This window comes from Solanum verrucosum, unplaced genomic scaffold, assembly GCF_900185275.1.
Source record: "Solanum verrucosum unplaced genomic scaffold, falcon-dt-bn FXZP01000252.1, whole genome shotgun sequence".
Classification (NCBI taxonomy): domain Eukaryota; kingdom Viridiplantae; phylum Streptophyta; class Magnoliopsida; order Solanales; family Solanaceae; genus Solanum; species Solanum verrucosum.
This window is the reverse complement of record NW_026019988.1, coordinates 4,045,521-4,071,891: the sequence shown is the minus strand read 5'-3', so window position 1 is coordinate 4,071,891 and position 26,371 is coordinate 4,045,521. Positions and strand designations below refer to the sequence as shown.

At 30.9% G+C, this 26,371-nt stretch overlaps 2 protein-coding genes and 1 long non-coding RNA gene across 6 annotated transcripts in view; all 3 read left to right on the top strand.

Moving 5' to 3' along the window:
- Positions 1-26,371, top strand: part of LOC125819013 (uncharacterized) — a 513,298-nt gene that overhangs the window by 224,947 nt on the left and 261,980 nt on the right. The gene's annotated exons all lie outside the window — the stretch shown is intronic.
- LOC125819033 (uncharacterized) overlaps positions 1-26,371 on the top strand; it is a 231,012-nt gene that overhangs the window by 123,564 nt on the left and 81,077 nt on the right. The window lies entirely within an intron of this gene.
- On the top strand, positions 10,068-14,369 carry LOC125819009 (TGACG-sequence-specific DNA-binding protein TGA-1A). Of its 2 annotated transcripts, none has more exons than XM_049498519.1 (8): positions 10,068-10,317; positions 10,457-10,531; positions 11,391-11,450; positions 11,579-11,656; positions 11,792-11,855; positions 12,545-12,819; positions 13,218-13,435; positions 13,941-14,369. In XM_049498519.1, exons 1-8 carry the CDS (start codon positions 10,129-10,131, stop codon positions 13,987-13,989), a joined length of 1,008 nt encoding a protein of 335 aa, XP_049354476.1. In that variant the 5' UTR covers positions 10,068-10,128; the 3' UTR covers positions 13,990-14,369. The 2 variants fall into 2 exon arrangements, with proteins under 2 accessions (XP_049354476.1, XP_049354475.1); XM_049498518.1 differs by having other exon boundaries at positions 13,218-13,448.

Sequence of the window (26,371 nt, the reverse complement as noted above, 5' to 3'; positions counted from 1 at the left end):
GTTGATAGTGATATTTCACCTTTAAAAAATGTGGATTCTTATGGATGAAATGAAAGGTGAATGTTCCTTTAATGACCCCTCAAAGAATATTAAGTTAATTACATACAACAATAACATATATAGTGAGTGGGGATAAGTGAAACAATATGCTTTTTATTTGGTACATCATTATAGTTTTATCTAGAAAAAGAAATGTTAGTTCTTTAGAAGTTTCTATTCTTTAGGCATCTTATGTTTAGATATATATCATTCTATTTATTAAAAGATGTGATTGAGTTGGTGGGGGTGCGGGTGTAATATGGAAAAGTGATACTCAATAAAATCCCACTTACAAGTAATGTTCATTATCACTTTATCTAAGAAATTTTATAGGTAATATAAAGTAGATGTGGACCAACCTCTAGTAAAAAAAACACATGAGGAAAAAAGAAAGCAAAATTTTCCACTTCTCTTCTTTGCTAAATGACAAAATATGAAAGAATTATGATTTGAAAATTTTATTTGCGCTCGATATTTATACTAAATTATAAATTTAACTTTAGCATATAATTAAAATAAAAATGAAAATATTTATTATTTGACCATACATAATTAAAGTTTTTTCCCCAGTACCTACCATACATAATTAAGTGATATAATGAACATACATATAAAGTACACATTGATTTGTTAATTTTTTTTATCAGTGTGACTATTGGAACATAAATGGAAAGTGACTTGTCACAAATTTTAGATGGCATAATATTACAAAAGGTCATCCTGTTGGACTAAATAGTTTCAATGTGGTGCATTGTCTCAATGTATACCAACTACAAGTTAAATCACAATATTATTCTTTTCTCTTCTAACTTTTTTTATTAGAGTAATTCCTATATATTATAAAAAAAAATAGAAGCAAGAGAGTTGCTCTTTGGTGCCAAGCAAGGGGCCAATTCTTGAAAATCAAGTTGAGCTATATAATATAGGTGATAACACTTTTAGGGGTCGTTTGGTAGAAAGAGTGATAATGCAGGGATTAGTAATGCAGGGATTAACAATGCAGGGATTAGCAATTCAGGGATTAGCAATGCAAGGATTAACAATCCAGGGATTAGCAATTGATAAATTTTATTTTTAGTTCTTGTAAAGTTATATTACCATCAAATCTAAAGTAATTTTATAAATTTAATATAATATATGAGTAATTACATGGTGAAACAATAGTAATTATAGTAATCAGGTAAAAGAATTAAAAGTACACAATTCAATTAATTAAAAGTTTAGTGTGCTTAGTTAGTTATCTATGGACTAATAGTTGAATTTTATCAATAATTGAGGAACTAAAAAGTGCTACTAACCGACCTTCAATATAAGGAGGTTTACGTAATTAAATTTAGAACTGCAAGCACATATTGATTTATACTTTTAAAATAAAATTTATATTTTTAAAAATTATTATAATAAATCACATTTTTATAATTGATTAATTACTACTATTTCAGAAGTATATATGCCACAGTTTCTTGGTTGACTTCCTAGATGAGAGGCAGTTGCCTCAATTATGCAAAAAGATTGTTTGCAAAGTCAATATATATTAAATTAACTTTACATCATTTCCTAAGCCATTATCATTACTTTCTTCACATATGGAAAAGAAATTAATGGACATTTCCCTAGGGAAGTTTCTTTGGTTTAACAATTCGATATCAAAATTGTCCAAGACCGTATGTCTTGCTGGTTGGATTTGAATCTGCTCTATAATTATCTAATCTCTTTCTTTTTTCTACCCCTACGAAGGGAAGTACAAAAGAAGCTGCTTCGAAGTTGAAGCGGCTCGTCCATTCACTGTAATTTCATACATAAAGAGGAAGATTAAAAACTCATCGATCTTCTTACCGCTCTGTTCGACTAATTTAAATTTATGCTTATAAGTCTATTATGGGATAAGTCGAACTTTTTCTATTTAGAAATTCTTCATTATCAGAATTTAAATGATCATTGTCATCAGACCACTATTATATCTATTTTAGATCAAATTCGTATATTTTTCTAAAATGTCTCACGTTATTAATAAAGTATCCAATACCTTATATTTATAATTAGAAGTGTTATTTTACCAATAGAAAGCTTAAATATATTCATCCTCTCCCACATAATTGTGGACACATATTTTTGTCCACATATTTTAACCGTTGATTAATACTATGCCTTGGTCGGCTGGAAAGAGATAAAGTTGGAGGCTTGGGCCTTGGAGCATGAAAAAACAAAAAAATGTGGGTAACAATTATTTCCATTATTTGATAATATAAAATAATTAAAAAAAGGTAAAAGAAGGAAAAGAAATGTGGGTAACAATTATTTCCATTATTTCATGTCCAATTCCTTTTATGTTATCTAAGATGACAAAATTGTGAGATGATCTAGAAAATTCGAGGCGACCTAAAGTTATTGGGTCAAAACGAATAATACCTTGATAATTAAGCTTAAAAATATGACAGGCGGTATCAGAGTGAACCCCACTCTAATTAGTATGGTGGCAGAACAAACATCAACAAGGGTGTGAAGCCTTAAGAATAGTTGAATAACAACCCACTAACAGTGGCAGTTTAATTTCAAGTTACGTGATTTCACTGATTTTTTAAATTTATTTTTGCAATGCATGACACCCAAACAAGTTCATTGTAAAATTTGTCTTAGGCAAATCTCACATCGAATTGAGAGAAGAAATCTAAGGATCATCTAAGGACTTTTGATGAAGCAAACACTTTTTGGATTCAAGTTAAGGGGTCAGAACATTTAATTATACGAGTTTCTCTTCAAATGTGATAACCCTTAGCAATTGAATTTATGCTTAGTGGGGAGTAAGACATCGATTTCTCAACAAGATCAATTTTTCTGATTATATGATCAATGAACTCCCTTGAAAAATATTAGCATGCGTGCATAAATTTTTTTTGGGGCATAACTTATAGAATATTATGATGCGAAATTATAAATTTATACTCGACAAATTTTTTTTATTTAATTTGAGAGCCAAAAATTAAAAACCACTACCAAATGGGAACAAAAGTGCAAATGACCCAAAACAAAATCACAAGGCCCAAAAGCTTTGAGGTGACCAAGAGAGATAGGGTCAAAGTGTACAATAATGTAGTTGAAAATAAAATAAAAATAATACTACTTCATGGAATTAAAAATATACTATAACATATCCCTTGACTAGTCATAAAAAAATTATTATATAAAGCATAATGCTTGATTACGTATAATTAATAGTAAAATGCATGGAACTCAAACACCAGTACTGTACATTATTCCAACTATTTACGTGTAATTTTTTTTTTTTGTGTTTGATATTTATAGTATGAATGAATATACATTGTCGAAGTTATACTTGTAATAGTTTAGGTACAATATTTAAATTTTGACTTCTCCACTAAAAATATCAATTTTTAAAGATATACCGACCTCAAGCTCTCCTATTATAGAAAATACAAACATATGATATTAGTGACGTATATATACGAAATTCTTAATAAATGGTGTCAACATTAAAAGAAGTATGTCTAATATTATGTTATTGTTTTGACTCACATTTTCCGAATAGTGATTTTTTCTCCAATATATAACTCTCAAGACGATAATTTATACCATGTATATATACATATATACTACTTTTTATTTCTACATTTTATTAATATTATATATATTTAGTAAAATTTTAAGGTGACTCTGCCTCTGCCTCTGCATGACACCAAAAGATTAACAAAATTAATAAAGCTTAATTAGGTATATATCCATCTCTATAGAATTTGAAGGGGCATAATTAGGCTTGGGAAGGTTGACATTTTGGAAGAATAAAAGGACATTAATCGAACTATAAAAGATACGTTTATTAAAATTCTAAAAAGCTATCATATCTATCTAATCTTAAAAAAAAGTTTATCAGTTACTAGAAAAGACAAAATTTAAAAAGAAAAAAGATCCTACTAGTAAAAAAGCATAGGAGCTAAGTGGATATAATGTATAGTTTATTGTTTCAAATACTATCAACTTTGCCAAAGCCATGTCTTTTCATTCTCATTAGTGGATGGAAATAATAAATAATAACCGTATAATATGAATTTAAGTTATATATACTGATGATGATAATCGTGTGATAATCATTTTGTTTACCATCTATTTTAAATTATGAAATAAATATTTTATTAAATAAAATTATATGTTATTTCTTAATTGACCTGATTATAACTTTTAAAAATTATAAGCGTATTGAATTTAAACTTTGATGATAATCTCATAAAAGAAGAATAAAATTTGCGTATATTCTATCTCTCAAACTTCACTAGTAAGATTATATATATCGATATATGTTGTTGTTGTTGTTTTTAGCTATTACTCCTTTAGTATTGGCATAATACATAAATGTGCTTTTTAACTTGGTCTTAATTGACATTTATGCTTTTCAACTTTGGGTGTGCAGCAGTATACACTTAAACTATTCAAAAGTTGAACAAGTAAACACACACGTCCTATGTGGCAGTTCTGCGACTTGCATGACATCCTACATGTATTATATATGCAACATAGGACACATGTGTCTATTTATTTAACTTTTGGATAGTTAAGTGTGTATTTGTGCACATTTAAAACTGAAGGACATAAATATCAATTGAGACCAAGTTAAATTACGTATTATGTTTTATGTCTTTATTAATTTGTAGTCAAAAGGTCATTTAGCAAAGTAAGGAAATAGTAGAAAAATTGTTTTACTAAAAAGTTGCATGGGATATATATGAAAAGCTTTTTATATATATACACCAAATTGTCCATTTATTTGTCAGCTACGTGGCTTCTTTTTATTGCCTTTTGAAAACATTAATGTAGTTATAACTTCTTTCAACTTTTTTTTTACGATCCACCAAGGATTGTTTGATTTGATTATGTGGTATAACAAATTTTAGTACTCATTAGATTTTGAATAAAATAATATAATAATTAACTAGTCATATAAGAAAAAATTGTCGTTGCATTGTTTAATGCATAGTTATTTAGACAGTGGTATCAAATAATTTTATAAATATGTAGTAGTTATGATAAAATTTATACATAATTTTATTTAAAAAAAATATGTAATATAAGAATACGTGTTTTTTAGTAATGTGAAGATAAATAAATTATTTAAAAGACAAAAATGTTCTGGAGTAGCTTACTCTTATATGACAAGAGTTTATTCATCATTAGTCATCACATAACAATTGATTTCTTCATTATTAATTATCACTTAATAATTAATTTCTTTATTATTAATACATATGCAATATAAATTATAATTATTTTTATATTACAATTTTCGCATTTAATTTTTAAACTATTAGGCATGCACTAGTTGAATATTTTATAATTTTAAGAATCCAAAATTGATGATTAATTTTTTTCCCAGCCCTAAAATAGTACAAAAAAAAATATCACATATTCATTGGAAAAAAAACCTAATAAACATTGACATAATATCATAGAAAACATTATATTATATATTTGTGAAGTCTTCCATGTAATAGTACAAATTAAATACGACATACATATCTAACCTAACCTAGCTAAATGCCTAAATTAATGGAGGTTTGCACTTCACCATTAATTACTATTTAAAATATAATCACATAATGAAATAATTGCTTTGACTCATAGTAATTAATTACTAATCTGAAAGTTTTAATACGTAAAAAAATAATCATTTTTATGTACTTTACTTTGTGAGTGCACTATGATATTCTAGAGCATCGGAAATTACACTGCACAAAACATGTTTTATTTTAATTAAAATAATTGTTTACGATGTGCACTGAAAAACAAAAATACTTTGTAAGTGCATGAAGACCTCGACATCACGTTTGTAGTAATAATTTGAAAGTTCATATATTAATAATTAACTTTGATCTCAATATCATAAAATACATGTCATTTCTTCGTGTGGTTAATTTTCTTTTCCTTTATTTTTAATATAAAATTCGAAACATCTTGTAAGCAAGTTGATGAAGACCTCGATAAATCAAAGTAAGGTTCTCATTATTCTTTTTCGAATATATTACTCTCTTCAATTTATTTTATGTGTCTTATCTAATTGAGCAGTATGTTTAAAAAAATATAAAAAGAATTTTTACACTTGTAATCTTACTTACTATATTGATAATTGAATGTATACTATAAATTTTAAAAAGTACACTTAAAATCTTATATTCTTGATATTAAAAATGACATTTTTAAACGTACAAAAAGGGAAGTAAAATCATTGAAAAGGAGGGAGAAATTACATTTCTTTTTCCTTGTTTATTAATTATTATAAGTAGAGTCACCCATTAAACAACTCTAAAATTTCAATATTACGTCATTTGAAATTTCTCAATCATTTTCATGTAGTATTTAATTTTACTATACCATAATTATTAGACGAAGACTTCAATGTCCTAAAGTAAGTCAATATATGATAACTTTTTCATTAATTAATTTTCTTAATATTCCGTCGCGTAAACAAGTTTTCCTTCTCCAAAGTCGTAACCCCACTAAGAAGAAACTATTTTTTAAAATAATGATTGATGCAATTATTCATTTATTCGTCATTTGGTTATTAATTATACGAATAAGGGATAATAAAACATGCGATTATTTTATTTCACATTTGATAAATATTTTAATTCAATATAAATAATTTTAAAATTATTTATATAATAATTATGATATTATTTTTATGCATACTCCAAATTAATGTAACAATATCGTGGTAAAACAATAAAATGGTATATTTTGACTCCTCCAAAGCTTATATTATTATCCATGCTTATCTAGTGTAATTTTATTCCTCACTTTTATACAGATTAACTTAATTCCTTGCATTCTTACAAATAAAGAAGATTCACTTGAAAGACGAGAATAATATCTTCATAATCTAGAAGCCTATAAATTCAACCAATTAAGCCACATAGAATCAAACACGTATTTCATATTATAGTATCTTATAATATAATCACAGTATAACTTATTCACCAATCAAATGACCTCTCAATATTTAATTACTCAAATATAGAGTCCTTAATTGGAATACCATATATTAATTTCAAGTCCAAAATTTTATTTATTTATTTAATTATCCAAATTTTATTATTTAAAAATATTTTTTCCACGTAGGAGTAGGTGTAGTTAACGACAAAGAGTTTGCTTCCGTCACTTATCTTCCCGCGAATTGACAACTACAATTTAAATATTTCCTCCCATTTTCACGCGCCTATTATCCTCGTGCAATCCACGCTCTCAAATAATAATAATTTATTAATATAAGTCCAATTCAAAGTTTCTTGCATTTTCCGATGTAGTTGGCGACAAGAGCTTCTTATGAGCCTGAATGTCATCTTTACCTTAAAGCTGCTTAAGATTGTTAAACTTCACTATTATAATAAATAAAAACAAAATAAACATATATAAAGGTTAATGATATATTTGGTCCATTAGTTAGTAATAAGTTCTAATTTTAGTTCTTGCTAAATATATTTATCCTTAAATGTGACTTTTCATTCCTTTGCCGGTAAACATTCACAAATTTATCATGATTATAATTATTTCATATTTAATTATCATGTGTATGCTAAGTTTGTCTCGTTTCTCCATATTTTGAAGATAAATGTAATTCGAAATATATATATATATATATATATATATATATTAACATTATCCTCAAATAATTGTCCAAACTCTAAAAGGCCAAGTACATGCGGCTATTTGTGTTCGCATATTAAGGACCCAATGAGCAATGACAAAATTGAGTGAGAGTGACGTGGAGAGCATATTTCAAGCGGGGGGGGGGGGGGGGAAGCAAAAAAATAAAAATAAAATTAAGTTTGATATAAAAATATTTACACAATCAAATTATTTAAAACGTAATTAAAAATAAGGATAATGATGATAATTTATATATGATGTGGAGTTCATTTTTATTTGTATACAAGGGCGTACATGGCTCACTTGGCAAATGATTATTACTTTAATTTTTGACAAATTTATACGACTAGATAGAGTGTTTAATATTATGAATTAACAAATGTATACACTAAAAATAAGAGCTTACGATAATTGCAATTTTTTTTTGCAAAAAAAAACAAAAAACAAATGAGATAATTGATCTATTTTCAATGTTAAAAAAACATATAAGCTCTACCTGGCTAGTGATAAGGCCATTTGTCAAAAAGTAAATGGGGACAATTACATTATATTTAATAATTCATAGGTATATTTGATATTTTTTAAAATTTTATTTCTCATTCGATGTTTAATATCTCGTATTAGAGATCTTCCAACCTATTCAGATTCATTTAACAAGTAAAAAAACCGTATTTTATTATGATTTTTTTAATTTCTAAAGTTCAAATACGAGACATTTTGATTATGAATTGTAGTAGTGGGTATATTATAGTTTATAGTAGTGGGAATATGACAAGTTAGCATCCTAAAATTCTAATCTTGATAGACTGTAGGTACCCAAATAATACATAAGTTAATACCACTAACATATTTCTATATAGTTAAATTAATAGAGTATATATATATATATATATATATATATATATGGATACCCATTACCCATTAACCCCACCCCCCACACACAGAATTATATAGACATAATGTGTATATATATAATGTGTATGTATATGTGCAAAATTATAATAAGTTGTGATGGTGCACACACATGATTTTTTTTTTGTTTGGGTATATCAAGAAGTGTAAATATTAGGATTTTTCTACCATTAATTTGATTCAAAATTGAATCTTGATAAGATTTTCTTTATCTTCTTCTCACAAAATTGAATTCATTTGGGTTTTTCAGTTGAGCTGAGATTTTGCTGTTGGCCTTAAAAGGTTTCATCTTTCTCTCTTTCTACTGTTTTTGTTTGGTTTATTTTTGGAAAAGAAAAAAAAAAGAACTTATTTTAGCATTTAATTAAAGTCAAAAGGGCTTAAAGTGAAGTTAATTTGATTGTTTCTTGAAGTTTTATCCGTTTCTTTGAAAAAGTTGGAATCTTTTTTTTTTTTTGATGTTGTTGAATTAATTCATGCGCTAATTGCAAGAGTTTTTAGCTAGAAATTAGTAAATTGTTGATTGACTTTAGCATAGGGTGTTTCGGAAACAGTTTCTCTACCTTACCTCGTGAAGCTAGGAGTAAAGTTTGCGTATACCTTACCTTCCCCAGACCTCACGACTTAGTAGGATTACACTGGGTATGTTGTTGTTGTAGTAAATTGATGATTGGTGTATATAGATATAATGTTTTGAGCCTTTAAGATGAAAAAGATTAAATCTTTTAATAGTTTTTAGCTTCTTGGTTTGCTTATTGGTGTTTCCAAACCTTGTTTTCTACATTTATTTTTGCCCCATTTATCGATATGTAGTTTAAGACTGTTGGTATATGCTAATAATACAGAGAGGTGAAAAAGGCTATAGAAGTTGTTCGTAATGCCTTGAAATCTTGAATTAGATATCGAAAAGCTACTGGAATTCGATGCCTGCACTTCTTACTTGTACAAGAACTTTCTTATTTGTAGTCCTGTTGCAGCAATGTGTCGTAGATTAAGATTATTAGGACAGCTTTCATTAAGGATCAGTCGATTTTCTTGGTATTATGGACAGTCTATTTCCCGTGTGGACATGTTATGATGATCAAATCCTGTTGAAATATGACATTAAGGGGAAAGTTCTAAGAAGTGGCGTGTGATAGATTATACGGCGCATTCTTCATATTAGCTATAGTCGAGAGTAAATAACATGGATTTTGATAATATCATGAGTTGAATGTGGTACATAGATCGGACTATAGTGTTTCGTTTGTCGATCCATTACCTCCAAATCTAGTGCTTAATGACTATATGTTACGAGATGTGTCTTTCTCACAAGCCCTATTACAAAGTTGCTATTGTCAATTTGCGGAAAGTGTTAGCTACCCATCTACATCAGTGATAAATAGTGCATGGAAAGCTAGATAAAGTTCATTTCATGTATCTTTTCTCATGCTTTATATGATTCGATGCGATTAGTATTTGCTGCTTGTTGATTTTCATGTCAGTGATAGCTGACTTGTGTCTTTTAAATATCAGTCCGTACAAATGAATTCTTCAACATACACTCAGTTTGTTGCCTCAAGAAGGATGGGCATATGTGAGCCGATCCATCAAATGGGCATGTGGGATGATTTCAATGCTAGTTGTCCGAGTACATCGGCAACCATGATTCTAGAAGTTGAGAAATGCCTAGAGGACCAGATCCCTATTATAGACAAAAGATTAGACATTGAGGTATGTTTCTTTTTTGCCTTTTCTCTTCTCAATCTCTTTCAATCACCCGTTATTTAGCTTTATCGATAAAGAAAAAAATAAAATTCTCTGTTTTAGTTATGCAGCAGATTGTACTGATCAATATAGTTAACGTGTCTAGACAGAAGATACTTCGCATGGAACAGTAGGGACTTCTAATAGATATGAAGCGGAAACAAGTAAGCCTATCGAGAAGGTAAAGATATGTTCTTGTTCTTATAATCTCCTATCTAGAATAGTGATCTTAAATGAACGTTTTGTTTGTTAGGCCGTTCTCATGAATCTAGATGACTTTTGACATGAGGCGTACAGTGTTGATTAATTCGTAGTTTAGCTCCCTTTCTAGCAAAAACAGAATTAGGCCACCTACATTCTAAACTTTCTTGGAGCCATTGTCTCTGGTTTTTCAAATAAATAACGGTTCCTCGCATGGTTATATAGGTTTTAAGCTGTGATCTTTGAGGTTTCGACATTCCGGATTTAGATGCCCACATTTACAGAGTACTTCCCATGTGAATTGTTAGTGGAGATAATTGAGCAATGAGGCAGGAAGCAAGCAGGGAGAGTGGTCCCTAGTCTTGGTTTCCCGAGCCTGATTCTCTATGGCATGGATGTCTTTGATTGGACGGAGACAAATATATAGAAAGTGTGCATTTGAGGGCAACATAATGGAAAGGTATCGGACTGGAAATCCTGGGGTGACATTCGACTAGACCAATTAGTTAATCCTAGCTGTTGTAAAAGGTCTCAGTTTTACAAAAGACAAACACGTAAAATAATCGTAGAAGAAATATACATGAGAGGTAGGGGAGACAGATTAGATGCAACTGCACAACTTTTGCTTCAGAGGTTCTTTATTTTCATTGACATGTTGGGAAATATTCCAATTTACATTTTTTCGGCTTCTTGCTTTCACACAAGAACTTTTGTTTATACCTTCTGTCTATTTTCTTAAGGTTCTTGTTCCTTTTTCTATTATTCTTTTGTTGGAAATGAGACGTCAAAAGTATAAAATTTCTGTTGCAGTAAAATTTATGTCCAAGCCTGATATGCAGGTACTTAGACGTCTTGCTCAAAACCGTGAGGCTGCTCGTAAAAGCCGTTTGCGGAAGAAGGTATTCCTTGAGTTTTTCTAATTTTATTATGCAACATTGCTAGCCAAACTTACTCTTCCTTATTGAACCAGACGATTTGGTGTTCTGATCAAGTCACTAATTTTCCGAGTTTACATTCTGTTACTTAGGCCTATGTTCAGCAGTTAGAAAATAGTAAATTGAAGCTGATTCAATTGGAACAAGAACTAGATCGGGCCAGAAAACAGGTAAAGGGACAATTTCTGTATTTTTTTTTAATTTATGAAGCTGAGATTTTGATCCTTTTTCGGTGATTAATGTCACATCGTTTTACATTTTAGGATGAAAAAGAATCTAACAAATTAACGAACATTTTGCTACAGGGTCTGTATGTAGGTGCTGGTTTAGATGCTAGCCAGCTAAGTTACTCTGGAAGTGCTAGCTCAGGTTTGTTGGTTCACACCGTGTTGTCAACTTGTCATGTACTTGATCAAATTTCATGCTCGAATCTGTCGGAGCGATTGAATTATGCGGATGCACTTGTCAGATTAAACATAAAAATGATAACATTGTTCTGCTTTATCTGTAAATAAGACTTACGGACTAGAGAACCTATAGAAATGAATTTGGTTCTTACCGGATTATTTTACATGTATTTCAGTAAGATATCAGTTTCTTTTTATCCTTATCTATTATCTTCATTAATCATGTGTAACTGGTAAAGTTGCTGCCATGTGACCGAAAGGTCACGGGGTTGAGCGGTTGAAACAACCTCTTGCAGAAAAGCGGGGCAAGACTGTGTACCATAGACCCTTGAGGTCCGGCTCTTCCCCGAACTCCTCGCGTATTCAGAGCTTAGTGCATTGAGCTACCCTTTTTATTCATCCTATTTATTCTACTTATCAAGTACTTCATGTTGCTTGGACTCTCCTGAAATGGTACCGCACCTGTGTCAGCTCCTCCAAATATGTGCTCTCTTGGAGGATCCGACACACACCTGGTGACATTTTTAAAGAATCTGAGCAATATAGCAGTTCTGATCACACTGAAAATCATTAGTAAAATGTGTGTTAGATAAGACCAAAGCTAGAGCAATTTTTTCTCTTTGAGCTTTCTCTAACTTCTTGAATCCACAGGAACTGCTGTATTTGATATGGAGTATGGTCAGTGGGTGGAAGAGCAAAATAGACAAACAAATGATTTAAGGAATGCTCTGCATCATTCTCAAATTAGTGAAGCGGAATTACGCATTATCGTTGATGGTTGCCTGAACCACTACTTTGAGCTCTTCCGCGTTAAGGCTACGGCTGCTAAAGCTGATGTCCTATATATCATGTCTGGCATGTGGAAGACATCAGCAGAACGCTTTTTTATGTGGATTGGGGGGTTTCGGCCATCCGAACTTCTAAAGGTAATGAACGCTTCAGTACATTATTCAAAAGAAAAAAGGAATTTACACAATATTTACAGATCTTTACACGAATAATTGGTCGGATTCATCTCTTACTTTTCCTAACAAGTATACATGGATTATACACTAATTATACAGATATTATACATATATTATACATTTGCCGGCTACTTTTAGTTTAAGCGGTTGTATGGACAACTATTTAGCATACATGGATCTAATATTTGATAATATGTATGTTAGAACTTTAGTATCCATTGCTAGGATATGTTGAGAAAACGTTTGTATCATTGACGCCAAACATATGAACTTTCTCTCCTTAAACTCGTGACTAATTAATCGTCTTGTTCTTCAATGTTTTCGATTAGGAAAGGTGCTAATACAAGTTTATTTTACAGGTTCTGACACCACATCTTGAGCTCTTGACAGAACAACAACTCCGGGAGGTTTGTAACCTCAGGCAATCGTGTCAGCAAGCAGAAGATGCCTTGTCACAAGGAATGGTAAAACTTCATCAGATTCTTGGTGAGGCTGTTGCAGTTGGCCGATTAGGTGAAGGGAATTACTCTCTTCCGCAGATGGGGCCTGCCATTGAGAAGTTGGAAGCTCTTGTTAGGTTCGTAAATCAGGTAGTATCGCATATTGGATTTTCTTTCCTTTCAATAGATGTTCTAGCTTTCAAAGTGATTTCTATAAACTTCATGTTGTATGCATCCGTAAAAGATAGTGAGTATACATACTCAACTCTGAGAGGCAATTTGTACTGAAATGAGGGAATGATTAGATTTTTTTGATTTTTTATGGAAAGGGAAAATGGGGGAGGTAATTACCACGTAGAGAACCGAACCCTCACCAACAAGTTAAAAGTTCAAGTAACCAACCAACAAAGCTACTAAGATTCCCGAGGGAATGATTAGATAGCATTATTTCTGCTAAGCTTAAATTCGTTCATTTGGTGTAAGCAAGGTAAGTTTTTCACGAGCGGAGAGTTGTAGCTAAGGCGAAGTGGGGAATCAGTCAACTCGTTTATGTGTGGTATATTCAGTTTATATTTTGGACATCTGTGATGTGGATATTCGAGTCGTTGTCCTGACTTGTCTCTGTTCCCTTTCTGGAAACAGGCAGATCATCTCCGCCAAGAAACACTTCAACAGATGTCCCGCATCCTGAGTACGCACCAAGCAGCTCAGGGCTTACTTGCCTTGGGGGAGTACTTTGAACGGCTTCGTGTTTTAAGCTCACACTGGGCTACCCGTCTTCATGAGCCTGCCTAATGATGCAATAGAAGATCCCTTAGTACACCAGTTTTGCCTTCAGAAATTATACTATGTAAGCTAAAATTTAGCTCTTGTTTATGTCAATAAAGCTCTCAATATGAATATAGGACATTATACTAGTTGTACAAAGGGTTTCCGAGAGTCTATTGTGGCTTATGTTTCCGAGCAACTTTTGAACGCCATGGAGATGAGAAATTGATATGTAAATAACATACGTCGAGCAATGGCATGTCCAATATCATGTTGTGATTTCTCGTGAGAATGTTTTTCGAAGATTTGCATCTAAATATTTACTTTTACAGGTTTTGGTTCGGAAGACTATTGCTCACTTAGAGGGACAGATCCAGGATTTGAACTTAATGAGTTCAACCTAGCAACAAACTCACACTAGTAAAATTATGGATTTAGATCTAACATTTGTTGAAAATTTAAGTAGGTTTTTACGTATACATGTATGTACTATATGCATTTCACTTCAAGTTTTTGATATTGGACACAACTTACTTAACAAGAAGTTAATCTTGATGATTCATTAAATTTAGCTAAAATATAATTATGACGATCATCCTAACTTTTTCGCCACATATTTTTACTTCAAAATTATTCCAAATCAACTATAACACCTTGTTTGGGTGGTTGTTACTGGTGGTATTGTATTGCATTGCATTGTTTGTTTAAATACAATGTTTGTTTAGATTGTTACTTAAATTCTATCGTATCGTATCATTTAAATCCATTGTTAGCTAACTATGAAAAGACCCATTTCATATAGATCAATTTGGTGTGATCGTGTTGTTACCTTCATATTTTCTTCTCATTTTGTCTCTATTTATTATTTAATAATCATATATCATCTTTTATCCTACCATTTCATAAATGCTCTACCTCGTACCCTATTTTTCTTGTAGTTTATCATTCAAATTTATGGTTGGAGGTAAAAGAGTCTTTTATTTATAGATGAAGAAAACTTCATTTCACACGCACGCACACGCCCACCCACGCACTCGTGCGCGCAGACACACACCCACCCACGCGCGCGCACACAGGGTCAAAGGTTCTTTTTTACTTCATGCCTTATGTGCTCTTTTTAGGCTCTTTGATTTGGAAATGCCTATCTGCCTTCTTCTTTCGCTCGTCGCTTTGGTAGGCGGTTGCAGCAGCTTGCACATGGTTTATAATTCCGCTGGAGGAAGGGTGGTGGATTCAGGGTCGGGGTTGGATAATTGGCAAAAGTACCTCAACTTATCCGAGAAAAATGACTCTGCCGCATCAGTCCCAACCCCAACATCCTCAGATTGGTCAGCCTTACGACAATTTCAAAAATAACCCCATATATATATATATACACACATACTAGCATAATTAACGTTAATTTGTTAGGGTCGATCCCACGAGGAATCAGGTCTAGACTTAGGCTAATTTGTTGTTAATTATACTTTTAGTTTAGTTATTTCCATAAAAGCGGGGAGTTTTGTAAAATAAAAGCCTAATAGATTGATTTCGGTAAAAAGAAGATAAAACTAGGGTATACGTGTTACCACAAGTCCTTAAGACAGTAAACCCTATAATAGTAACATTGTCTAGTGTTTAACATTCAAAGTCGGTAAGTTAGCTATCTCCTAAGTGGTTGGTCGACCAAATAGGAAATTTCACTAGACAACTTGGTCGGTCTATGCGTGTGTGCTTTATTAATTCTTACCTTTGACCCCTGTTGACACCTAATTTTGACCCTCCACGATAGAAATTAATTATTTCGAGCCTCTCCAATTTTAAACGATTTAAAATAATTAATTTTATAAAAAAAAAAATTCGAAATACTTTGCAAGTTATTTTAAAGTAATTTTAGATGCTTTCATGATTTTTAAGTAATATATGTTTCTGCACAAATATGTATATAATTACCATATTTTATGAATTTTCAAAAATCATCTCAAAAGGAGTTTGTTTTAATTAAATATTCAATTAGATTAGTTTGGTTTAAAGTAAGCTTATAGGTTATTTAGTTATTTTTAGTTTGATTATTCTTATTTTTATGTTATTTTATCTTATTTAATTTTATTGATTTGGAAAGCACATTTTATTAATTTGCGCTATTAAATTATGGCTATAGTTTTAAGTTAATTGGTTTATAATCAAATTAATTATTTTGTTTCGTTAAAATTAAGAAGCTCGTTAACTAATTTATACTAATTCATCTCATTCAGTTATTAGCCAAATCCCTTGAACCCATTTGTGATAAACTAAATTTGGGGCCAGCAGCCCATCTCATCTTTTCCCAATTCCCATTCCATTTTAATTCCCATTAATTCCCAACTAATTAACTCAACCGACACAGCCCACCAAAACTCATTTCACGTGCCTAACTGTCAGCCCAATACATACATACACAATACTAAAATAATAACAACAACATACACCAACTGACCCACTCCAACTTTAACACCTCCTCTGGCCCAGCCCACTAATTACCCATTCTATTTCCATTTTCTAATTACAACAACCCAACACTTAACTTAATTCCCACAACCGACAACATATAACATAATACCAAATCAACCCCTGCACTGTTCTTCTTCTCCAGCAGCGTTCAGCAGGCCCAGACGCAAACAAGCAGCAGCGAGAAAACAGTACAGCAGTCCAACGTACACTGCGATTTTTTTTGTCTCCTTATTCACATCCCTCTCAATCCGTACAACACGCGTTTCTCCCCTTTCCTCTTTCGGAATGGGTTGAAATCTCAATAAAAGGATGTTTATCCCATATGGTGCAAAAAATTTATGATTTTGAATTTCAAATGTACCCTACTCCTACACGATTTTTCATCCGTTTCCCCCCAATTTTTACCCTAGGGGTCATTCTATAAAGGTGACCCTTATTCACTGTTGAGGGGGGTGGTTTTTTTGAGTTGGGAAAAATTGGTGTCAGAAAAATAGTTAGAGAAATTTGAGTCCATTTAAGAAAAAATACATACAAATACATATGTTCGGAGGAATTGCATCTTGGTGGAAAAAGATCGTTTCTACTCAGCTCGCCTGTCCTGGTTCCTGCTCGAAACAAGGTAATGCTTCTCCCCGATAACACTCTCTTTCTCCTTTCCACTTTGATGTGTGATGTTGAAGAACCTCTATTCTGGGGCTGGTTTGTTACTGTGCATCTTTGAGTTTGTAGTGCTTATGTGACACATATGTTTAGATGATTCCATGAGTTAGTTAGTGTCAACTTAAGTCTTTTGTCGTTCTGTAGCTAAAGTTGGCGTTTCTCCGCCACTCTATTCGAATTTGTTTCATGGCCTTTTCTTTTTGAATCTACTGTTGGATATGGTCATAAATCTGTGATAAGCTTTAATTTTTGACGTGTCATTCCTCATTCTTCCTTCTCGAGTCGAATGAATGAATTAATATGCCAAGATTCGAGTTATTGTTCGTTTTAAGTCCTTTAGTTGCGTGTTCTGATCATATTCATTGGCGTATATGCTTTGCCGATTTGAAATTCGTACTCTCATGTGTCTCTTTGGAATTTGATCTGGATGCTGCCTTATATGCGTGTGAGAGTTTGGTGAATATAGCTCATAGGTGACCGATTGGTCAAGTTTCATATTTATCTGAGTTGAAGTTTTTCCATGTTATAGTGGTGTCCTGTTCCCGTATGTATTTACTAAGCACGAGTTATTTTTCTTTTCATTTCTTTGGATAGCTTGTGTTGACCGAATTTTTATCTCAGAGAGATTATGACCTTAAGGTTTGAGTTTTAATTCATCCTCGTTCAGATTTAAACATATGTCTCGATGTAAAACTCGTATTGAAACCTACTGTATTGTTCTATTATTTATGCCTATCCTCTTTCTTCACTTGAAATTCTGAAAAATGCCAAGAATCCATCTCTTATTCATGTCTAAAATTTCTGCAAACATTAGTTTATTTTGTTAACCTCGTACACTAATTTGTTCATATCCAAAATACTTAAGTCTATCCCCTTAATACATATGCATGTTGCTGCCTTTTCTTAGTGGTATGAAACGATGATTTTGTATTTTGTCATTTTGTGGACTGCTATATGTTAGGAGGGAAACTTATTTTTGAAGGTGGTGGTCTACTTTACTGTAAATTAGTATTAGTCTTACTCTTTGCTCCTTGAATTTAGTTCTTTCGGCATCCGTATATGACATTCCATATTGCATTTTAGACTTAATAATATCAACTTCAATAGTCTCCCCCATTTTAATTGCTAATTGCCTCCTTGTCATTATCTTTGCCTAGGTGATTATATCACAAGTCACTCCATTTGACCACTTTTAGTTTAATTGTTTATTTATTATCATCTTTTGTGTTTGATCTTTTCACGTGAGGTTGGTTCAATTCCAAGTAAAGGTTCTCCTTAAGTGTCACATGCATTCTTTAGCTCATTTTGTATAATATTGGGAGTGTGAACTATTCACATATATATACTGCTTCTTCTTTTTACGTGTTTTGACTTTATCATATAAGTTTGAGTATGCTTCCTTTCTAATTTCCATCTTGTTTTATTCTTTTCTATGTATGAACCGGCTTCTCCCGAGTCTATTTTGGACTCCACCCCTACATATCCGAGTTGATTTTCCATCGAGTCAACCCCTTTTCGAGCTAAAGAATTGACGAACAGGTCCCGAAGTTGAAAGAAGCAAGAGATCGAGAAATTGAAAATTTGGGCCAAAGGCCCATTCTTTATTCAAAAATTGTATTTTGGGCCTAAGCCCACTTATTAGCTATTTTATGTTAGTTTAGGACATGGACATGTGATTCAAATGAGCCAAAAGCTTAAAACGAAAAAGGGCCCAAGTATTGGTCCAGGCGGACAGAAAAACTAAACTTGGGCCCAAACTTCCTTTCCTTATCTATTCAATTGCTACTATATGTTTTATTTGTTAAAATTAATCTTAAGATTCTAAAAATTCAACTCCCCAAAAGAAAGCCGTTTTGAATTGAAATTAAAACCAACTCATTTTTTAATTGACCTTAATATTTATTATATTTCACTTAAGCAAACGCTCTTATAATACTTTCTTTTCCCTTAAAAAATGATTTCAAGTTTCAAACTCTTTATTTTCATAACTTAGCCATGTATGTTCAAGTTAAAATTATTTTAGCCAAATGATTAATTGTCGGATAACCGCATTAGCGGATATTCTAGGTGCCTTAAAAACCTTCCTAGAATATTAATAAGAACCCCCGAACCCTCTTAAGTATTTTCAATTGATTCCCTGTTTTAATCGATTGAAAAAATAGTTTTCTTGATTTTTCTTAAAAAAATTAGGTGGCGACTCTTAAAACCAGTCAAAATATATTTTCCAAATAAAACAACCCCAGATTAGCTATCGCAGAGGTGGTTTAAGCTATTAGATGTCGGTTGTAGTCACCAAATCTCCATTGTTTAATCTTTTTCCCTCATTAAAAATCAATTAAAGCGAAGAGATTAACAATACATGAATAAACACTTATTCAAAAATTACTAATTATTAGGTCTACATTGTTAATTCCTCATGGTTCCCACAACCCTAGTTGTGAAATTTAGCTACTCATGCTTGAGTTATCACAATTCATATTAAGGTTGTTAAAAATAAATCATAAACTTACAATTAGATCAGTTGAAATCCAGAATCTTGAATTGATGAACAAACAATATATTATAAACCAATGATTCAAGAATTAAATGAAAAAGTGGTTGCCAAAATAATTCTCAAATCCAAAACTCAAAACACAAGTTGTCTAACAGTTAAAATGAGAATTAAACGACTATTTATGGACATATAATCCTAAACAAACTCGAAAAAGGAAACATAGGAAAAATAAGAGTCGATAGTCCTTCTACGGATTGGTCCTACGGCTCGTAGAAACCTTCCGTCAAAAAAACCTTCTTGGTAAAATCTTTGAACTTTTATACGGGTGTGTTCAACGACTCGTAGAACTTTGCACGACCCATCCTAACTTCTCGTCGTCCAAGTACTGGAGCATAAAATCTTTGATCTTTCCTGCGACTTGGACCTACGGATCGTAGTTCAGTCTTGTCTCCTAACACTTAGCTCTAAAAACCATCATTGCATTTTATGATTCATTCCTACGGTTCGTAGAGAAGTCTCGATCCGTAGGTGAAGTTGTCCAACCTCAAAAAGTTGATGTTTTAACCTGTTTCATCCTAACTTGTCAAAACATGTTTTCCTGCAAAATACAAGCTAGTAATTAAATACCATCAAATCTACTAACAAATGCTCAAGACACATGCAAAACTCCAAGTTTAAAGCATGATAAGTACCGTAAATCCGTGGTACATCAGCATGACTTACCAAACAAAAACTCAAGGTGTGAAATTCCTTAGGAGAAATTATATAATGAGTTTTCTTGTGAGTGTGGGGTGGTGGCAAGGATGTCTGGTGTGGCTCACCAAGAAAAACAAAAGCTCAAGGTGTGAATTCCGAGGGGAAAATTATAGGATAAGTTTTCTCGTGAGTGTGGGGTCCTCGAAAACATGACAAGGATGTTTGGCGTGGCTCACAAAACAAAACAAAAACTCAAGGTGTGAAATTATGTGGGGGGGGGGGGGGGGAGGGGGGAGGGATTATAGGATGAGTTTCTCGTGAGTGTAGGGTCCTCGAGAACACGACAAAGATGTCTGGTATAGCTCACCAAACAAAACAAAAACTCAAGGCGTGAAATTTCATGGAAGAAATTATAGAATAAGTTTTCTCGTGACTACGAAGTCCTCAAGAATAATTTACACAATAAGCATGCACTACACCATTATAAAAGGAATGATATTCCTAAAAGAAAAGGAAAGAGATATAGAGAGATTCATATATATATATTTTGACCCTCAAAAATTAAGTACAAGTAGAAAATCCTTGAAGCGACAATCTATATCTTATGAGCAAAGATGTAGTTATTCTTGAAACTCCATCAGTCGAAGGTGAGATTCTACCTTCAATTTTCTGTTGCAAATTTAATAATTTTGATTATAATGTTAAAACCTACTCATTCCTTTTCCATCTATTTTTAATTGTTTTGTGAGCTAATCGTTTTTTCTTGTTACTTCAATAATAATAATGATAAATCATACAAATTTCTTCTTTTATTTCAATTTTTATGACTTTAATTACAAGTTAAATGTTCAAACAACAAATTAAATAAAATAGTAAAACTCTAAACTTTTTCAATGGTAAAATAATTAATTGTAGAACTTGATTAAATTACAAATTTATGTATACGAAGGATAAGATATTTATTTATAAATCCTTTGATTTGATTTCTTTCTTTATTTTTCTTAAAGTAATTAAATATTTGTTTCTCTATTCATATCATATTATTTGGCTTATATTGACTTGTCACACTTTTTTAAAAAATATTTAAGTAAAGACGTATTTTACTAAATTAATCTTATTTATGATGTTTTGAAATTCTAAATTTGATTATTACTATTTTATGTTGTTATTTAATACAATGGGTAATATGAGAGGAAAAAACTCTCTTAATTTGCTAAAATGAACACATAAAATGAAAAAAAAAAATCAAAATAAAGGTCAAATAAAATAAAATGGCAAGAGTATCATGTTAACTTTATTAAAAGTCTAATATTACTTGTAAAAATAAGCTTGGGAAATCAGATAAGATAATCATCCACCTCTTTGTTATTTATTTTTATTAGTTTATGAAAGTTTGAGTCTTCCTCATAAAAAACTTTTTTATTAGAATTTAAGATTTAACTCTCTCCTCTTTTAGGTATTCAATATTCAAAATTGATCCACATAGATTTATGTTGGGTAGATTTACTAACGGAGATAAAGTGGATCTACAAAAAGTTCTTCATCCTTGTCACTCGAATTCGAGATCTTTGGTTAATAGTGAAGGGCTTTTATATCTCTTCACACCTCTTTTCGGTAAGTTTTAATGTAACAATTCGTTTCTATTTCACCAATTTGGTACCAATTGCTCTATCTTTTCTTCAAATTTATCGTATTATTTTTTTATGATATAAAATATTTCCAGAAATAAAAAATTTGATTTTTTTTACATATTATAGAAAAATGATTCACGCCCAATCAATTATCAAGTTTACTTTAAAGCAAAAATCTTAAAATTATCCATTATAAACATATTATGTTTCTGGTTTATTTACATATAAAAATATGTAACCTAACATACAGATACCTAATGAAAAAATTACTTAAATACACAACTTAATTTATCATATTTTTCAAATTTTTCTATCATTTAAAAAAATTACAAAACTCCCTATTTTCCTCACTCTCTCTCCAAATCTACGATACATTCCTCAAACTCTCCACCCACATCGCTTAATTTTCCCAATATCACGCCAACTTCCCCAAATTCACGCTTAACTTCATCAATTTTAAATTCTAAATAAAGTAAAAAAAATTGTATTCAAACTTATTAGTATTCTTCACAAACACGTCTTTATCAGTGGGAATGGACAAAGATTCAGTGACGGTTTTGCCCTCATGAACAATCAGGAATTCAAATCAATATTTAATGCCGGTACAGACATAATTTATTTCACATTTGAAGCCAAAAACAACTCGAGTTGATAATTTTATTGACCTAGAGGGAAAAATACAATTCTTGAGATTGACTGATTCTACCAATTGCTGGGAGGAACGGAAGACACTGAATAAGGACATATATGACCAGTATAGCACTTGTAGACCTTATGTAGTTTGTTATGATGGAGATCTTCCTTGTAGGTGTCCTGATGGTTTCATAGATGCATCACTAGATGGTTGGAACAAGTCTGTTGACTTTTATTTTATTTTTTGTTGTTCATCTTTTCTGATACATATGAGTTCAAAATTTTAATGTATCTAGTTAATTTTGTTCTTAAATTAATGTATAGTTCTTAAATTAACTAGATACATTAAAAATCTGAACCCATATGTATCAGAAAAGATGAACAACAAAAAATCAAAAAAAATAAATCAACAATCTTGTTCCAATCTTCTGGTGATACAGCTGTGAAACCATTAGAACACCTATAGGGAAGGTCTCCATCATTACAAACTCCATAAGGTCCAAAAGTGCTATACTGATCACATATGTCCTTATTTAGTGTCTTCAGTTCCTTCCAACAATCAATAAAATTAGTCCATCTCAAAAACTGTGTTTTTCCCTCTGGATCGATTAAATTATCAAACTCGAGTTATTTTTGGCTTCAAATGTGAAATAAATTGTATCTGTACCGATATTAAATATTGATTTGAATTCCTGATTATTCATGAGGGCAAAACCGTTACTGAATCTTTGTCCATTCCCATTGATAAAGACGTGTTTGTGACTACTAAGTTTGAATACAAAATTTTCTATCTTATTTAGAATTTGAAATTGATGAAGTTAAGCGTGATTTCGAGGAAGTTGGCGTATTTTGGGGAAATTATGTGATGTGGGTGTAGAGGTTGAGGAATGTATTAGAGATTAGGAGAGAGTGAGGAAAATATGAATTTTTATAAAAAAATTTAAATGGTAGGAAATTTTGGAAAATATGATAAATTAAGTTGTGTATTTAAGTAATTTTTCCTAAAAAAATTTCATATATGAATCTGTCAGTATTATCTTTTTCTATAATAGATAGATAACTAAGAAAATGATTATTAACAACATGCCATGACTACTTAATAGCGATCTTGACACATAACAATGCATGTGATACTTATTAACTTACATGATACATTAAAGTGTCACACAAGTAAATATCAGATTCAAATATGGTGATACATAAATGTTATTATCAAGAGTTTGTTTAGTTTGAGGTAAAATAAGAAGATATTGCAGCTATGTATCCTATACAATAAATATGGAGCACATTAATACATATATTAAATTATGCATTAGATACACAAAATAATGAATCATGTACACAACATTATGTAATTTACTCCTTACACTATGAGATTTATGTAAGTTATACATAAGTAATTTACAAATTAATATTTTTTGTTAAATTCGTAAGGTTTCACAAGTTGAAAGATAAAATATATGTTATACATTCTAATTAATTGAAAGTTAAATATATTTAATAATATACTCTGAGGATCAAAACAAAAACTTATCAATATTTTATGGACTAAAAGCATCAATTTCCTTTCTCTCAATTTAAAATTGTTACAACACACACATTTTCCGTTATAGATATAAAATATAGTAACCTATAAATATATTTTGATTGATTTGATAATATAAAAAATCTCAATGATATTAATTGAGCTCTTAGATGTTTTTATTTCCTTTTTTTTGGGCTTTGTTATAAAGTGTATAAAAAGGTATAAATATGACAATTTTTTTCTCTTTACAACATGGTTATTCTCATGTAAATATGACAAATTTTTATCTTATTGTTAAAATTATCATTTTACATATATTTCGGCTTGATCTAGAAATATTATTATAGTAATGATTAAATTAAAGTCACAATCTTATGAAATAAATGCACGATGTTATTCGAAAGAGATACATACTTGAAGTATTGAATATATCTGGTCTCACTAGTATAAGTTGCTAGTCATCTTCAGGTATAATCTTTAAAATTGAGTGGTAAAATATGTGTCATTTATGTGTGTTCAGTAATTATGGAAAAGTTGTTTATCAAGAATAATCACCATCTCAGGTACTATTCATTGCCTTCAGTGAAGACTCCATCTCTAAATTTATCAAGAAATAATACCATGCTTTGCTATATGACTGTTTGCAACAAATTTCAATGTCTACAATGACCTTGCTGAAACATCGTCTATCGAGAAAATGGACTTAAGTGGCATGTAGCATGACGATGTAGACGTATTTAGAGAACAAATGAAGTTGGATGTAGTGGTGGAGAAATCTTATGTTAAGGGACGGAAAGTTAATTAGTTTATCTAGGTTAGAATTTTAATTCTATGTATATATGTTAAGGGTACATAACGATAAGGTCTGTGTACACCCCCTCCTCCTAGATTCTACTTGTACGACTATACTGGATATTTTATTGTTGTTAAGTTGTTGGTTCATCAATTTTATGTACTCTTTTTGTTTCAATTTGGTTATCTGGATTTGATACGAAATTTAAGAAAGTAAAGACGAATTTTGAATCCTGTTATCTTAAATAAAGTGTACAATGTATCAAAATAAACTTTAATCTTGTGTATTATATTAAATATGTCATTTGAAAAAAAACATACTTTTCTAAACAGACTTAAAAGAAAAGTATAACAAACAAATTGAAATGAAGGAAATTGCGGCTCTCGCTGCTTATTATTGTTGTAGAAAAAGAAGAGTTTTGTTTTTCATTAGCAATTACAAAATCATGTTTGTGAATCTTCACGGAACATATGTCGATTTGTTTGAATTTAGCTGTAATTTGATGCCTTGACTGTTTCGTTGCAAGTAGAATGAGTAACGATAATTATTTTCTGTCTGCTGCAACTTTTGAAAAAAATAATGATTCGTGAATATGTAAAGGGAAAAGTGGCAAATATTCCCCTCAACTTTGCAATTTAGATTTGATATATCTATCGTTAACAGATCATATTATCCCTTATCATCGTTCTAGTTTCTGAACCCGTGCTTTGCACGTGTGTTCCATGTATTGTTTTTATAGAAATGTTAGAATGATTAAAATTCTATGAAAACATGTATGTAATGAGTAACAAAATGTAACAATTACAAATAAGTCTTTAATAATATGACCAAAAACACCAAATGAGGGGCATATTCAATAATAATATAGGTGGAAAAATAAATACAAAGTTAAGTGTTTTATTTTAAAAAAATTATTATACTGATTTTAAGAGTCACCACTTAATTTTTAAGAAAAATCAAGAAAGCTACTTTTTCAAAAGATTAAAACAGAAATCTCATGAAAATATTCAAAGGGGTTCGGGGTTCATATTAGCATTTCGGGAAGGGTTTGAAAGCACCCGAAATGCCCGCTAACATGCGGTTATCCGATTATTAACTATTTGGCTAATATTTAAAAAACAAGCTTACTTGAATAAATAGAAAAAATAAACATCTATAAGGATGTTGTTTAAGTAGAAAATACTAAATGTTTTAAAGTCAAAATAAAATGAAAATAAACTTATTTGATTTTAACAGTTATGGTTAACTTATTTTTTGGGGGGAATTGAATTAAGGAGGAAACCTTAGAATTAACTAGAAAATAAATAATTAAATAAATACGATACGAATAAAATGAAGAGAGAGAAGGCGTTGGGCCCAAGTTTGGTTTTCTGTTTTCCTGGACTAGCACTTGGGCCTAATTTC